This window comes from Larimichthys crocea, chromosome III (genome assembly GCF_000972845.2).
Source record: "Larimichthys crocea isolate SSNF chromosome III, L_crocea_2.0, whole genome shotgun sequence".
Taxonomy (NCBI): domain Eukaryota; kingdom Metazoa; phylum Chordata; class Actinopteri; family Sciaenidae; genus Larimichthys; species Larimichthys crocea.
The window spans coordinates 48,336,500-48,354,136 of NC_040013.1; the positions used below are offsets into that span (position 1 = coordinate 48,336,500).

A 17,637-nucleotide genomic window follows, 5' to 3' on the forward strand; every position below is an offset into this window, starting at 1 on the left:
TAGAAACTCTGTCAATCATGAATACTCATGAATAACTACCAGTTATACCGTATCATTTTACTATCCAAACTTATTGCTGGCCCTTGTAACTCACAGCTGATTACGGCTGAAGTTAGACAAGGTGTAAACTGTAGTCACATTTCTCACAGAAAGACACACACACACACACACAAATAAATAAATAAATAAATAAATAAATCTACCACCACATCTGAGTGCAGATCTCAAAGGGTCACGCCAGCCAGACGATGGAATACCAGGCACTCTCAGTGTGTTTGTGTATTAATGGCAGCAGTAGCAGTCATATAAGCCAAATGTGAGTTTGGGGAAAATGTTTTTATTGTCAAGCAGCTTTAAAATACATCATTCTAACATGGAAGTGGTCAGATATCCAGTGCCTGAAACTATTTCAACATTGAAATATCTGTTGTAACACTGAGGCTACTGTTGTGCAGGGTTGGGGTGAATTACTGAATAACATATTACCTGTAAGAGAGTTAAAGCAATCAGAAATCGAAAAGGTAGTTGGAGACTCTAATCTGTGACAATTACTGTGATCTGATTACACATTCTCTAGAAAAATGCTGGTGACTCCATGAATACAGAAAATCATTTGCAGGTTTCTTTTAATTGTTCTAACACTATGTCAAATTGCAGTCTGAAAATTAAAGATCAAGTGTATATTCATCTCATATCATGGATTCAAAGGGAAAAAAATATCTGACACCAATAGAATAAATTAGATTGCATTAAAATAATCTTGTGCACAACAGTATTGATTGCAGTTCAAAGCAGGTTGCCAGCAATCTGTAATGTATTACAATGTGGAGCAGCCCAACCTGGTCTTTTGTGACATGTAGGTAAAATAACTTTCCTCCACAAAATCCAAATTATAAATGTTCTTTGGCAGTCTTTTAAATTAGCACACATTTTCAAAAGATGCATATTAACTTAAATCAAGTAGAGAAATACATAGCACTGATGCTTATGAGGCAGCTAGTGCACGCTAGCTGAAGAAAAAGTGCAGATGAGTCTTCATGTTTACATAGCTGCAACAGTGAAGTGCAGCTGGAGGTGTGTGTGTGTGTGTGTGTGTGTTTGTGTGGAAGGAAAAGTGATGCAGAAAGGCACAGAGCTGGTTTCTTCCACCACAACTTCACACCTGCAGCTTGAACTGGAAAGAACTGGTGTTCCACTTGCTTATGTCACAGTTGAGCATGGTGCGCTCTGTAAACGTCACGTTACCTTCTGCGTCTATCAGGATAATTGTATTGGTCCTAAACGGTGAGGGACAGAGGAGATAAGAGGAAACAAACATGAAATTTGAAATGAACATTAACAACTGAAAATGGCGTGAAAAAGAAATATCATATAACGCAGGCAGGTGGCAGGAGTAACACTGAGACAATCATTTAAAAGTCAAATTTTTATGGTATTTTGCAAACACCCCTATCACGAATGAGCAGGCAGTGGTAGGCAGTGTCTTGTAAAAGGACACTTTGATGACTCTGCAAAGACTGATCCGCTCACCTTTTGGCTACAGGACAATCGCTGTATCCACTAACCTACCATGGCATGTGGACGAACCCAGAGGATTGATTACACTGGGGATTTTTATGTACCAACAGTTCTTTCTATTATCCTGCCGGTGAGCACATCCCTGTCAGTCACCTCAGATAGAAACAAACAGGGGGAGACAGAGGTTAGGTGTGGGTGGAAGACACTGACCTTGTGCCATAATGAGGGGAGCGAACACACACTGCTGACAGGGCCTGGATCAGGGGCTTGCTGTGACCATCACCCTGGCTCTCCTGAGCTGGATCAGGTGTGTTCCTGTTAAACAAACCCGCAATGAAAACCTGTATTATCATTCTCCGCATATTGCCCATGGAGTACATTTAAGTCAGCAACGAAGTGATGCATGATATCCATAAATGACGTAATGTACAAAGAACACCTGCTTCCTCCACCCACGTTGTCCTGTTGCACCTCTGTGAGAAAATATATTTTTACAAGCTGGGTCGAAGTTTACAGAACAAGGGCAAGCTTTGCAACAGCAAAATGAAAGAGAAAAACCACCGATCACTACAGGTCAGAAAGATTTTAAACAAATCCCCAAAATTGCAGTCCTCTACGGTGGCTCATTCAGAGCCCAGACACAGTATTTTTAATGTTTCGGGGACTCTGTCAAGTTTTGTGCACCCTGAATCAATCGGAGTTTGACCCCCACATGGGGCCTGACCTGGTAAAATTCTGCAATATTTACCCTCCACTCTAGAACACTATCTAAATATCCAACATTTATGAGAGCATGAATAGCAAATTCAACCATATTCTTCATTCATTCATAGAAAAATGAAAGAGATTACTGATCAACTAAAACAAGATGAAATGCTGTTGTTATGATCTGTGACAGCAATGTTTAAATGAGTGTTCACGACTCACAGTTCCTCATTATTGAGGACGCCGAGCAGCTCTTGCACCAGTCCATCACCGGACAGGGACTGGTCATTGACAACACTAGTGAAGTGATGCTTGCCTTGCAGCAGTTTCTTCCATGGAGTGTCCAGCAGCGAATTACTCAAGCCATAGATCCCTGCTTAAGGGCACATGAAAAATACAGTTAAATACATACACTAGTAAACTCCTTTAGTGACATTGTGGTGCATCCTTCAATAAACACACAATGTGACAGCAATACCAACAGCAAATGTCAGTGAAAAGGCCATGGGCTGAGAGGAGAGGTAAATGTGAAATGAACTGTTTCTACAGCAACCATATTAAAAACACAGACCTGGTTTTAGATGGATGGGTTCAGGGCTGCCTCTGTTTCCATAGTAACACACAATGTCTTGTTTGGATCTACATGGGACACAGTAAGATGGCAAATTAGAGATTGCATTTAGTGATGATGACCCTTGTTTATGTCTAAAAAGTGTAAAGGTCTAAATAGTCATAATGTGTCTATGCTGTTGAAATAATCGCAAACACAGCAATGTTCAAAGGAGCACTCCTTTAGGCAAACATGTGAAATGGTTGCTCGTGAAAGAGAATATCAACAGTGTATTCTGATTTTAATGACTGATTTTCTTTTCTTTTCTCCTCAAAAACAGGAATCAAGAAGCCTGTTTCATCTGTAGAGGCAAATGGGAAAATGCCAAACACCACAGTAAACTGCAGCATTTAAATCTATCCTGGGTCAAATTAAAGCTTCAAAATACAAATTAGTGCTCCAAACACCTTTGACTACCACAAAACCCTTTAGTCATGGTGTTAGATCTCTTTGCAAAGTCCTCAGTTAGAGGGAATTTATTCAGACTGAAAAATCTGTCTGACATCAAGGGCATCTGTGACGGCTTTGGTACAGGAGAGTGAATAATAAATTATGACCAAATCCTTTGAACCAGCAGGGGATTGAATTTTTTTTATGTCAATTTTATGACAGCCATACCAGTGGCATCAGTCAATCTGAAATGTGGTGCAACACTGCTTCAACATCTAACTTGGAAAGTTTCCCAGTCAAGAGCTGGCAAGGCTCCTGGGCTTGTAGCTCTGCCCACCCTTCCTATTATATATATATATATATATATATATATATATATGGTTTTGGTTTGGTTGGTTAAGGTTGAGTTGATCAACAGAAAAGTAACCAACAACTGTTTTGAATAAAATATTTGAGTCAATTCTTTATCAGTCAATTTGATCTATATTATCTGGTGTTGTTTAGACCAAACAATCGATCCATTAATAGAAAAAATCTATATTATTTGTATAAAAAAATAATCCTTATTTGCAGCCCTGGAAATGTTTAACGCTATAACACCCCCCAAAAAACATTTCACATACATGGGGGCTTCAAATGCCAGTTGAGATTACATTTGAATTATTAAGCACAAGAAATATGTATCACTGAATATTGAAGAGATTTTGTTTGCTTATCAAAGTTAGACTTTACGCAGTTGGCCTGATACAATGAAAAGCTTTTCCTCAGCCAATATATAAGGTGGTTAAGATCATTATATGTTAGGTCAACCTAACTACATAAGCAGAATGATGTATGATGGTGTGACATGACAAAATACATATGCTTGCATTTAGCATTTTGACATGCAGGTGGTGACTGGACTAAAATCAGCACATCTCATCTGATCAGTCAGTTTATTATCTTGTACATCATCATTCATTCCATGCTTTCCTCTGGGATCTTCCTATTTCTTTTCAACCTCAGCAAAAACAAAAAGCCAAAGACTTTGGGAATAACATGATGACACAGACTGACACTCTCCACCATTCCCTGCTACTAATGATTAGTGACAAACTTGCTTGTGCAGAGATCATCCTTTACTGTTTGCTCCTCTGTCTTGTGGAAATACCCTGGAGGCCAGCCTTTTCTAAAGGCAGGACACTATGTGTCTGAGCAGCTGCAGCTGTGAGAGAATCCTCAAAGCTGTAGGTTGACATTAAACTATCTCTCTGACAACAAGCTTAATAATGTTTCCAGCCTGTATCCAGACCCAGTCGAACAGTCTGAATAAACAACTGCTTTTTCTGTGTTCCTATGGTTACTGTGAACACAGCGTCGCTGGCAAATTTTGACTCGGGTGAGCTTTCACCGCTCGAACGTGCACATGCACAATGGCTGCTCAATGTGAACCAGATGGCACTGTAACCTGAAGGGAAACGCAAGAATCTGTGAAGCGTTTAGCTGTTTACCAGCTCTGCTGTGGGCAAACACAATGTCTGAAATACTATTATGATTTCGGTATTGTGGTCTGAACTCCAGTGTCTACCCACTTTGCCTGTGATATGCATCAAATTGAGCGTGTTGGTAGCAGGTGCAGGATTTGCAGAGAGACAGCTTTATTTTTTGCTGTTTGAAACTGGCTAGAATATTGAAAGTCCCATCAGGTGTGCTGCGGGTTGATTTGGGCTGGGATGAGGGAACAGCAGGAGGTCAAGGCCACTGGGCAGAGAGAGAACGAGGAGGGAAGAGTCGAAAGCAGGCTTTTTCAGATCTCAGTCAGAGAGGTAATCAGTATGCTGGCTGGGAGATGTTCTAATGAAGAGTCCTCTATATCGAGGCTACAGAGCAGTTTCCCCATCGCCAGCTGTGGTGTAGTTGCCTCGAGATGGTTGGATGAGCTTTCAACATCATCAGTTCAGAATGTAGATAGGCATGTTGGTGCGGGCTCCTAGGTGATGACAGCTTGTACTCTTGTATCCAATCACACACATATGCGTGTACACCCATACATGCAGACATTAAAAGGCATTGAATCGGGGGAAAACACACAACGTAACAGGGTGTTTTATGTTTGATGTGTGTAATGGAACAGTCTGTGCCTCATTTTAGTCATGTCTTGTAGCTGTGCAAGAAAAGAGTAGCGCTGTATTTATATTTCTGTTCTGGCATGCTCTCTGTATTACTTATTCTTTGGCTCTTATAAAGTTTGTTTGCCTTTGTTTGTCGTGTGTAGTGTCTTGTCATATTTGGAGCATGATATGTGAAAAATGTACTTACTTGCTTATTTGTCATCAAGAGCGGCAGTAGCTCAGTCCATAGGGACTTGGCTTGGGAACCAGAGGGTGGCCAGTTTGTCCAGTATGGACCAAATTATGGAAGGTGGACTGGTAGCTGGAGAGGTGCCCTTGAGTGAGGCTCCCCCAGCTACTATCAGACATTTGCATTTTAGCCATGCACCTCAGCTCTATGGATGGCAATATTGTTCTCTCAGAATGGAATATTCCTTGAAAACTGCCTTTGGCCATGAGTCTTTTCTAGACATGAGTACAGTTACTGACAGTCCTGTTGCTGTGTTGTTGTTTTTCATAAATTCTTTTATTCTTTCAATTCTGTTTTATTTAGATTTGATTGACAGTTTCTTTCTTCTTCTGTACTACTCACTTAACACATGTTGTATGTCCTCCCTTGTACATCATCTTCTCTTTATTTGTTTGATTTGTGTTGCTTAAGTATTTCTTTTGGGGGGTGTAGGGAAGAGTCGAGGACCAAAAGTGTACTATCATGTTATGTTATGCATGTCTACTTACTGGTGCTGCTGCTTATTGTACACTCATTGAAACAAAACAACGTAGAAAAAAACCTAATGAAACCACAAAAAAAAAATATTAGATGGATGAAATTTAGTTCAGATATTTAATGTGGCTGGAGGATGAATCCTAATGACTTTATAGAATCTCTGACCTTTTCTTTAGAGCCACCGTCAGGCTGACATTTGTGGATAAAAGTAAAATTACTCAGATGACATAAAATTCAGTACTGGCCCCCCACATCACATCCCCCTCAGAATCAATTGCAATAACGTTGGTGATTAGATCAAAATTTCACTTTGTTCAGTACTTTGGTTCATGACTAAATATTAATGGTTTTCCCATCAGCCTCAGCTGGACTTGTGTACTTGTGGACCTATGTTTACTGCTAATTAGCAAATGTTGAACATACAGTAGTAAACATTAGACCTGCTTAACATCAGCATGCCACAACGACTATGTACAGCCTCATGGAACTGCTAACAAGGCTGTAGCTTCTTCTTCTTGTTATATTTGGATACACAATAAAGATCAAGATCGCCTGATTTAAACGTTATAAACAATACTGACATATCCATGGTAGCCCATTTTAACATCAGTCAGTCAGACTTTCATGGAAAGTTAAATGCAGGAAAACGGAGTGGGATCCAGATCTCTTGATGTAAATTATGACCCAATGCTAATGACCTTAAAGCCAAAATCAATATTATTTAGATTTTTGTGGAAATTTTTTGGACATCTGGATTCACTCAATGAACAATGTGGGTTATAAATGAGCTATTTAGTGTGAGCCTCTATGGCTAATTCTATTCAGGACAAAATCTTTGTTCTAATCTACTCAACGAGAATCTCATTTCCCCACAGGTGAGTAAGTAAGTAATCTCACTAGTGCTTGAAAAAATACTCATAGTTCCTCTTTAAGATGTCCGGAGTTCATCCACCCCTGACACCCGTGGAATGTGCATATCTGTTGAACCGCTGTTTCTAGTTTTTCAACTCAAACAAGTTTCTGCCAAGAATTACAACACATGGTTTGAGGCCATGAGACTGAAGCACTTTCGAACGTTGTTTTTATAATGCTGCTACACTCTGCTTGACTGGAAGTGCATTAAGCGAGGCATTTCTTCGCAGGCGAGAACATCAGAGGAGATGTTCATTAAAATGGATAATCTCTGGGCATGGACTTTAAAGTGAGTGACATAAAGTGGGATCAAAAACCAAAGCTATAGAAAAGTAAGATGAAATGTTGGATATGAAGCCTCATCACGCAGAGAACATCTTAGATGAAAATTTAAATATACATGGAAGTGGCGCCACTGAATGAATGCTCTGCACGACGTTCTGGGAAATACCATTGTTCAAATCACTCAATCCAACATGGATATAGATTATTAATCAAGGCAGTATTAGTTTAAGAAACATCACAATTAAAAAAGGAGCAATACATAAATCATGGCCTGACTGAAATATCTTAATGCCTCTGGGTTGTGTATTAGTAAGTGTACACCCTTTCTCTTGTATGCAGCTCAATGAGGGTGATCACACACACTCACAAACTGTGCAAAGACAGAGAATGCTTAAAAGCGGCAGACCCCCGCCCTCGCCACCACATCATAAATCAGGTCTCTGGTTACAGATGAAGAGAAATCCTTTAATATAGAGCTACTTTCTATTCACCAGATGTACTTATTGATTCGGAAGGAAACTAGATGCCTTCTTTCCTCTGGGCTGCTGGACACACTATAGTGGAAAACTAACAGGCTGGTAATGACGGTGTTTATTAAAAAGACGTCGGCTTCGTTTCTGTTACCGTGTATCATCTCTATCAGCAGTGAATACGGGTCCCACCAGACTAGTGTTTGTAGGGAAAACATATTCAGGGCCTTTTTTATGACAGCCCAGTCAAAGAGGAAGACATGAAACATAATCACCACATAAACACATGGTGTCTTTGTTAGTGTCTCATGAGCGTGGGGTGGCACCTAATTCTTTCATTAAAGAGGAATACTAGTGGGGAATCACAGGTGCAACTACAGCTCCAGGTCTTAACAAGACTAAAAATGATCCTTTAAAACTTCCATGTTCCTTCTTTGAGAGAAAATGGTTGCATTTCTGTCAACTGTCCTTTCTCAAACAGTCCATAGCTTAGCAACCGTAACTAGGCCCGGGAGGTCTGTCAAGGTTTGGTTTTCCTCACATGTTGAAGCGGTGTGCATGAGGCTGTTTTATGAGAGATACTTGGCATTTGACAAATTTGGAAGGGTTTTTGGACTTTTCAAAAACTAAAAATACAAAATAATAAGGAATCGATGGTTGGCAGTAGGAACATAATCTGGTGGTGTGTTATTATAACCAGAAAAGTTGCCAGTCGCCAGCTAGAAATGAGAAAGTCTACCTCTGTGTGAAACGAAGGAGCCACTGTTTGAATAAACTGTATCATCTTCATCATATTGGAGGAAGCAGCAATGATTAGCCGACGTTATAGCTTTAAAAAAAGCAGCAGAAAACGAATGCATCTCTGTAACCTAAATGCGATGCTAAAAATTGTGGAGGTGGTGAAGTACAAGCATATAAAAATCCTTTTTTCAGAGGAGATCCTGCTTGAGGCCATGTTACCAGCATACACAGATCATGACACCAAACTCCACTGTGGAAACACAGAGATTTTTTCACCCCGAGTAGGGATACAGTTTGGTTGGGGTGTGTGATGGAGCTGAACCTCTAACCTCTTGCTGGCAGAAACTGAGACATGTTTCCATGCCAATTGTCTACAGGGGTTTCTATTATGACAGCTATCTTGGTGTACACTGATCCCACTTTGATTTTATTCCCTTAAACAGATCACCAGATTCAGGGGTAAAGAAAATCTCTCATTATTTTTAACGCTGTCTAGATTTTCTTTGTCTAAAAGCCTGACATTTGAACAGGTGTTCCCTCAGAATTTTAATGCTGGCTCTTTCACGGCTCAGCATCTGAGACTTTTCAGTTCTTCCTGCTCAGCACTCCAGAGATGAAGATGTTCCTTTTGTGGTTTCATTCCAAGGTAAGGCCAGAACTCAGCTCATCAACTCAGTTGTAGCATATCCTTAACAAGTTTCTAAAAAATCTCAAATTTAGAATCCTCCAGTGTGCAAGAATCTGCCCATGTCACCTCGTGACAACCACACAATGTAATAAAGTCTTAATATGCGACAGCCTTGGGTGACCATATTATGTACTTTTCCTGACTCTCTGGAATAAATTTCATTTTGTGAAAAGTATCATGTGGAGACTATGGCTGGGTGGCTGCTTTTTTTTGCAACTAAATCCCAGTGTCAAGATTCTCGCGATGTTAACACATCCCTAATTCAGTTACACCAGTGGATAGACCTTATACTGAGATGGCTTCCACCACACCTTTCACTCACTTGAACTCTGCCGTGATGAGGTTAAAGCCGTTGTACATATGGCTTTCTGTCGACACCTTCTTCAGGTAGGAGTAGCTGTCCTGATCTTTGTCCATTAGGTAGTTAGACACAAGAAATCCTGCAGGATGACAAATGTAAAAAGAAATAGTTCTTAACTTATGCACTCAATAAATCCAGTCTGGAAAAGCAATATCACACTCGTGATGATGTACTGAATATCAGCACACTGTGGCCCTGTGCCTACTGTAGCACAGCCGTGCGGATATACAGTACAACGGCACAACCTCGAATGTGATACTGTTTTTATACAACAGTCTTACAACCGCCATTTATTGGTTAACAGTAATAAGTGACAACAGCTGACAACAATGAATTGTTTGTTTATTTAGTATTTTATTTGGCTCTGAAACAAATTAACATTTCCTGAACACTAGCTAGCTACTTTGTACAGGTTTACATGTTACCACAACTACTTTGTTTCACTGAAATAAGAGTCTGTTGAAAGTCACTTTGGTGGAAATATCAGTCTTTTTCTCATCCTGACATTCCAATAGAATCGTGTTTAATATTATCAAAAGGTAGCTGCATTCTCTTTAACACCAAACAGGAAGCAGGAAACTAAGTTACTTTGATAATGGCAGAAAAAACACTGCTGTCACACACAGTGTTTCAAATCGATGTTTAATTCACTACACATCTGATTCATCATCCAGCACTTGTTCTCTCACGTGTTCTAATGTGCTCTATGAAAGCACTCATGGAACGACTGTTAATAAATACACAGTAAATATGTACATATAAATCATAAAAAATAAACTTGCAGCACAAATGATGTCACAACACTTTCCATGCAATTTTGTGCTCTAAATGGTGGGTGGCTGTTTAATATACAGTACCAACTTCTTAAAATAATTATGTAAATACACTTGTTGTGACGATGTGGCTCACCTCTTCCTTGTGCATCAGGGTTGGGATGTCCTTCCAAGTAGTTGGTGAGTGCAGCCACCTTGCCTCGCTTGTTGATCCCCAGCCATGATCCTCCTTCCTTACCATATTCCAGATCGAGGCCTGGTTAATACAAACGTGGTAGAAGTAGTTTAATAAATGCACATGCCATTATATTGATGGAAATAACTAACAACTATCATAACATGTCAAATTAAACAGACCCTAACTTCATTGTGTTGGATTTATAAGAGTGTTTCCTTCATACTTTGAACAATACCCTGTTACAATATCCTGTTAGTATGCATTTACAAAAGTCGTTTCTAAAGTTTCTATGGATTCTCCACAATAAGTTCAACACAGGTCAGTCTACTTAAGAAGTATATTGGGTGACAAATTATTTACTGGTATAATTTTCATCTTTCCGGGAAAGAACGTAATGTGACTCTAATCATGGGGAAGATGAGACAGTGTTCAATTGGTCTTCCACATGATTAACTATAATTGCTGGCGTTTTCAGCTAAAATACAGCAGGTCAGCTAGAACATGCAAGAATGTGTTGTGAAATTTGTCAACAGGCAAGCACAGAAGACAACTTATAAAAAATGGGTTTAAAAATGATTTGGTTTAAATTGAATTTCTCTTTCAAGGACATGTCTTTCTTTAGTTACAACATTTGTCTGATAACAATGGGGACTGTCCCTGGCAAGATTTGATGCAAAATGTCCGTCTTTTAATATGAAAGTCTTGCAAAGGCAGTAAGAAAACATACTGAATGTGGTCTGGTCTGCTTTGCATTATGCCAGATAATATACATAACTGAAGAAATGATGAAATCTCCATAGACTGTCAAAAAATTTGTAATAAGGACTATATACTTTGATTGAACTACCCTCTTCCTCACATGACATGAATAAGGTGGGGCACTGCAAGTCTACCGCACTTCCTGGAGATCAATAAAGACAGGTCCACTTACACTGACAGTGACCAAGAGAACCAAACGGTCTTACTCCCCTGGGGGAAATGAGGGGTGGATGGAAAGCTAGCCTGATCCCACTGGGAGCTATAGCTTACTTCCCTTCTCGTCATGCTACGTCTCCTTCAGGGCCCTGCCTCCGCACAGCCCAGCCCCACAGATAAGGCAGAGCCATTTATTCCTGTCACATTGCATAAAAGCAGCCATCAATTAAAGGCCCACTGCTGGAGTCCTGACCCCTCTATTACATAGGGGAGAAGGAGACAGATGAACGGCGAGGCTATCTCTGTTTCCTCCTTCAGGAGGAAAAAAAGGATGATTGATTTCTTCTGCTTGGCTATAATGTGTATTAGACATCAGTCAATTAAATATAGTTTACTGCAGGTGGGGATGTCCTGTGACGGAGTGGAGGAGAATTGGATTCCAGGTTGAAGTAGACAGATTTTTCCTTGATTATTGAAAGCCACTTAAGTTGCAATAAAACACGACATTTGCTGCAGAGAGGTCAATTTCATATATATAAGATATATATCATAATATATATATATATATATATATATCTATATATATATATATATATATATCTATAAATAAATATATATATATTTTTTTTTTGTGCAACTCTTTGGCTTTTGCAAAACAGCCGTCCAACCTCACTGGGACTTACCTAGTTACATGAAAGTCAAATAAACACAAAGCCTGCACTTCATAACACAACATACGGGTCTAACTTTATGTATTTACAGCTTTCTTCAAAATGTGTGTTTGCAGAGTACTTGGATAGGGAGTGGTAAACTGGACCCGCTTACCGCTGAGGATCTCATTGTTGGTCCCCCAGTAGTCTGCAGCCTTGGATGGCCTGTTGTAGAACTCATCTCTGTTTGCAGCCAAAATTAGCCTGAGCAGAAGGAGAGGTTGAGAGAGAGAGAGAGGTTGAGAGAGGTTGAGAGAGGTTGAGAGAGGTTGAGAGAGAGAGAGAGAGAGAGAGCGAGAGCGAGAGCGAGAGAGAGAGAGAGAGAGAGAGAGATTTCATAAAGGGCCCAGATGTGTCCAGGCGTCTTGACCTACAGTGATGTTAGAAAATTGATTGAGCGGGATGCAGAGGATACAAAAAGGTTGAAGTTACAAGGACGAGGGGGTCCTTTGATGACCACCAAAGACGCAAGGATCAAAACAAATGTGACATCAAAAGGCCGAGCCATATAAAAGTTACAGATAACCAGACTTAAGAGAGAAGGAAGGAAATTGAATTCTGAAGAAGCAACAAAGAACAACACCAAATACATCAGGCTGAATTAAGTACATATAGAATAACTTATAATAAAATAAATTAGAAATAATGATTTAAATCTGTGACAGATCTAGATGAACCATTACACTTTGCTCTCACTTTGCAAAGCTGTCTGTGGCTGCCTTAAGTCAGTAACCTTTCAGTGTTTTATCCTATTCAAAATCTCATTTTGATCGCCATATCCAGACTATAACACAAACATTTATTGCCACAATTGGCCTAAAAAAAGAGAGACTGATGTGATTTAAAATAAATCACACTCTGACCTGCAATATTATTCAGGCTGTCAGTGGGCAACAATGCTGTTATGTTCATGGATATTAACAATGACAATCTGCATTGTGACCTGTGTCTAATGCAACACCAGCCATTAGTTTCTACACACCTTTACTAACAGGTCACTACTGTCAATTATCTAGCAAGGAAATCCAACAACAGTTATGTATATGTACATATGTCCTCAGTCAGCTTCTGTTAACCACTGGTTAAATATTAACACACATGCACAAAATATCCAGCACATTTCACCCATTCAGCCGTTATGAAACACAGGAAACAATTATTTCCTTGCTCAGAGGAAGACATGACCTCTCGCTATTGCACCCTGTGACTCTCATAAACATGAATTAGCATTTTAGCACAAGTTCATATTGTAGACATATGGTGTGTAAACATGCATCGCACCAACATCTATTTGTCATTTATTTAATCTGTGTTACAGATGAGATGAGATATGGATTTAAACACTGTCCAGAGGAATTTATACACCCTCTTGGTAAACTACACACAGGCCAGAAAGGGGGAAAAAGGCCAATGAAATGTATTGACCTCTATAATAGCTGTATGTTCCTTCTGAGCTTGGCCGTGGTCCTCCTATTAATCTTGCAGGATGAGCGCTTGGATCCAGTTAAGAGCAAACAAGTAAACCAAATGGACCTAATAGGGGTCGACCTCTGTACATCAAGGTCCGACGACAGCTTGTTCCCATGGCACTGTGTGAGCCACCACTGCTCCAGAAAACAAAACTAACACTAATGATGCTACACTGGAGAGAGCATCTGCTATCAGATCCTGAGGGGGAAATCACATGCATATGTCAGCCAGCTGCATCATGAAGGAGGAATGGTAAGAAGCAGACAACTATCAAATCTCTATATGAATATTGAACTCTGATATTTTGTATCCAATCGTGGCTTGCGGACAGGTTTGCTGGTAAATTAGGTCATGTTAAAGCGCCACCTGACCAACCATCTTCCCCAGACTTCTGAAAAACAGCTGAAATTCTATTAACTTTGCTGTAGCTGTTTACTGGCTGTCTTTGGTGACTTTCCCTCTAGAGTAACCATTAGTAGATGTTGAAATATCTAAATGAAAACAACCTCCTGGTAGTGCTACAGGAAAGCTCAATGAGTCCCCAGAGTCATAGGGATTAATCCTCTGAGAACCACGAATATCTGTACATAATTCTATGCCAATCCATCCATTACCTGTTTAGATATTTCAGTCTTGAACGAAAGTGGGGGACTGATCAACTGACATATCAAACATCCACGGTGGCAACATGGCTAAAAACGATTACATTTAATTAGCAGGCTGTCATGATATACAATGGACATATTCATGGTCCCAAGCGTATCAACCTTTATGATTCGGACACTCCGTGCTTAGCTCTTAAGCCAGCGTTGGGCCAAGATGTCAACTTGTTTACAGCGTGTATCATAATTTGAATGGCAGATTGCCATGAGTGACATCATCCCATAATTAAAGCTAAACAAGTTGTTTGTTTGGTCCATCACTTTCATCTTTTTGGGGACTCCTAGTGAAGCTGTTGATATTTAAATGACATTGATGTGCCTAAAGGAAGTTCTATGATTACAAGTCAAATTCATATAACAATGCTGGTTTGGTCGACTACAGAACTACTTTTACTCTGAGCAGATGAAAAGTTGAAATAAAAAATAAAATCGTGCAGGCTAGAAATTGAGTTTTGAAATACAGAAATCTCAGCATGTGGGTAATCACTGAGTCATTTGTGCAGAACATGAACCCATTTAACCCCTGCAGGTATATTCCTGTCATTTTGTGCAGTGGGAGTATAATAATTGTGCTTAATGAAACTTTAATCTTGTCTTTAACCCAATTTCGTCTAAGTATTGTGGCACATCATTGTTTTACACATCATTGCAGCAAAAGAAAACTACTTCTGCAACTTGTAGTCTATATATAGCACTGATGTAACCACATTAGGACACAGTACATTTCACCTTTCCCCAGGTTCGGGTTTGAGTCAGTACTCATACCACACCTCTGCTGTGATCTCCTTAGGCAGGGTCAGACTCCCTGAGGGAAGGACAGAGATGGACTACAGCCAGGTAGAGAGCTCACTCTCAAGCTCAGGGGGAATTATATTAAGCAGGACTCAACATCGCCTCGTAATTCACATTGACTGCCCATAGCACAGTGGTCTGTGCAACCCACTGAAAGACGTTAGCGTGTACTACAGGGTAGGGCACATGGAGGTTGCACAAAGATTAATTCGGCAATGGTACATTTAAGCAAAAGATATGATGTATTCTTTGTAGTACGCACATTATGTGCCCAAAATAGAGGCCGATTCATGTCATCACATGAAAATCTTGGGCATAACTGACATCTCCAAAATCACATGTCACTTAGTTCCACGTGTTTACAGAATAGATGATAAAACAACAACAAAAAAATGCTTCCTTGCCACACCTCTGTTCAGTGGTATGCTAGAAGCAAGATGAACAGGAACAAGATGAAACAACAAACACTGCAGCATTGTCAGAGTGTGACAGCAGGGATTTATCAATCTGAAAGCTTTTTCTGCTTATATTTATTTCCAAAAAAAACATATTGGTATGTTCCCCAGCTGCATGTCTCAACACTTCACTGAAGCTATATGATGCAAACTGAGTGAAATAAGATTAATTCCCAATGATGTGAGAATTTTATTTTATTTTTTATTTATTTATTTATTTTTATATATATATAGCTGCATCAAAAATAAATATCAAAAATAATAATAACATTAAAAAAAATCAGTATGACATATTGGGGATCATTTAAAAAAATAGCCTCACATCTGTTTATCGAGATGGGCCACACAGTGGATACATGGGGATTTTAAAATGTGCTTATGATGCTCGATCCTCACCTTAGTGAAAGTGACATTGTACTTAAAGACACCATTGTTCGGTTACTCTACCAGCTGCAAGTGAGCAGGTCTGTGGGTGACCTCTGTGCACAAAGAGGGCTTGTTTGAACATTTCTAGTCAGAATTTTGTAGCACTAAGTTTCAGCGTACTGCCTAATTCTGGTTTAACTTGTGTTTGGAGTTTAAAACTAGTTATTAGGACGAGTGACAGGTGTAGTAAATGTACTACACAACAGTATTTAGGTGCTATTAAGATGCATTTTCTGATGTTTTGGGAGCATGGTCGTTGCGGGGCAGAACGGTGGTGGTTAGCACTGTCACCTCACAGTAAGAAGTTCAAACCTCGGCTGGGGTGTGTTCTCTCTGTGTCTGCGTGGCTTTGACTCACATTCACTTAACAGGTTAATTTGTGTCTCTAAATTGCCCGTAGGTGTGAATGGTTGTTTGTCCCTATGTATCCTGTGATGAACTGGCAACTTGTCCAGGGTGTACCCCACCTTTTGTCCTAAGTCAGCTTGGATAAGCTCCAGCCCTCCAATGACCCTGATGAGGATAAGCGGTGGATGTATGTATGTCGTGATATTATATTTTCCTTACAAGTCCTTTTTTTTTTTGGAATTCCTCTTCCTGTTACTGACACAGGAAGTCCAAACTTTGTTCAAGGGGGTGACTTGCTCACCTGTACGCATTTTTGGATGCAGGCCGGGGGTCAAACTTGAAGAAAATTATACACATGGATGTAATGGGGGTGGGGGGTGGGAGGTGGAGTTGATGACAAAGCTTCACTCAGTTGACTTCTGCCTTCAAATCTGACAAGGAGAGAAAACAGAACAAGAACACGGGTTGGCGTCTGTGTTAAGTGCCGGTATATGACCGCATAGATTGTTTTGTGAAAGATCAAGTTCAAGTATGTTTGCTCAAATTATCCTACATACAAAACTGAGATAGCAACAGATAACAATCTGTGTTCATAGAGCATATGCCACTTTTTTTAGGATGCGCTCATCAGGACACACATACTTCACCAAACAGTGATCACTTCAGTACTTACATGGTGTGTTTGGCTGCAGGACAAACAAATGGACCATCCAGAGTGCATGCTGTGTGTACCTCTGTGAACCTGACCCATGTTCAGACAGCAAGTGTTAGCCATGGTATCATTATCTTTATTATTCTTTTCACTGCAGTGGGTGCAAAGATGGCAATTAAGTGACAGAAGTTCAGGTGCTCAACCACGAGTCACAATGTCATTCAATGATGTGCTGCTACTACAGGTTATAACCACTTCTTGTATAGTTAACATTAACAGTCCATTTCCAGTCAAATGGCATAGACAGTGTTTGTTAGATACGTGGCTTTGTAGAGCAAACAGATGCTCAGTAACACAGCCAGTACCAACAAACTAGTTTCAGCATAACTTGGTAACCTGAGCAAAACACTAGCTATGGGTTAGCATTATGACAATTCAATAGTCAATAAACGTAACGATGACAGAGCGGCAAACCGAGCAACCTTCAGCTTCTCCCGTTACGTGCGGCACATTAAGCTGCAGATAATGTTTGCTGGGCTGACTGTTAGTCCAATGTGTTCAACAGAAGAGTGTGTGCTGTCGGCTAGTTATACTCACTGTCCCTTTACACTCGTTGTTGACAACTGAGAGGAAGTGTTCACGATAAGTAACATCGATATGCCTAGCCGGTCGTCTCGTAAGCCTCAACGGCGCGGGTGTGTGCGGTTTCATTCTCTGGGAGTTGCCTTCAACCCCGCCCACCGTGGCACTGCAAATAAA

General features: G+C 40.1%; 1 protein-coding gene across 4 annotated transcripts; it reads right to left on the reverse strand.

Annotated features, from left to right (window-relative positions):
• Positions 1-317: 317 nt before the first annotated feature.
• tango2 (transport and golgi organization 2 homolog (Drosophila)) lies at positions 318-17,621 on the reverse strand. Of its 4 annotated transcripts, none has more exons than XM_010733385.3 (10): positions 17,476-17,621; positions 16,900-16,968; positions 16,528-16,657; positions 12,189-12,277; positions 10,407-10,526; positions 9,459-9,576; positions 2,795-2,862; positions 2,446-2,596; positions 1,729-1,833; positions 318-1,277 (listed from the first exon to the last, which is right to left on the reverse strand). In XM_010733385.3, the coding sequence occupies exons 3-10, from the start codon at positions 16,581-16,583 to the stop codon at positions 1,157-1,159; spliced, it is 828 nt and encodes a 275-aa protein (XP_010731687.1). In that variant the 5' UTR covers positions 16,584-16,657; positions 16,900-16,968; positions 17,476-17,621; the 3' UTR covers positions 318-1,156. The 4 variants fall into 4 exon arrangements, with proteins under 4 accessions (XP_010731687.1, XP_010731680.1, XP_019118930.1 ...); XM_010733378.3 differs by having other exon boundaries at positions 2,446-2,599; XM_019263385.2 differs by having other exon boundaries at positions 2,446-2,599; positions 17,361-17,481.
• Between the last annotated feature and the right edge of the window lie 16 nt (positions 17,622-17,637).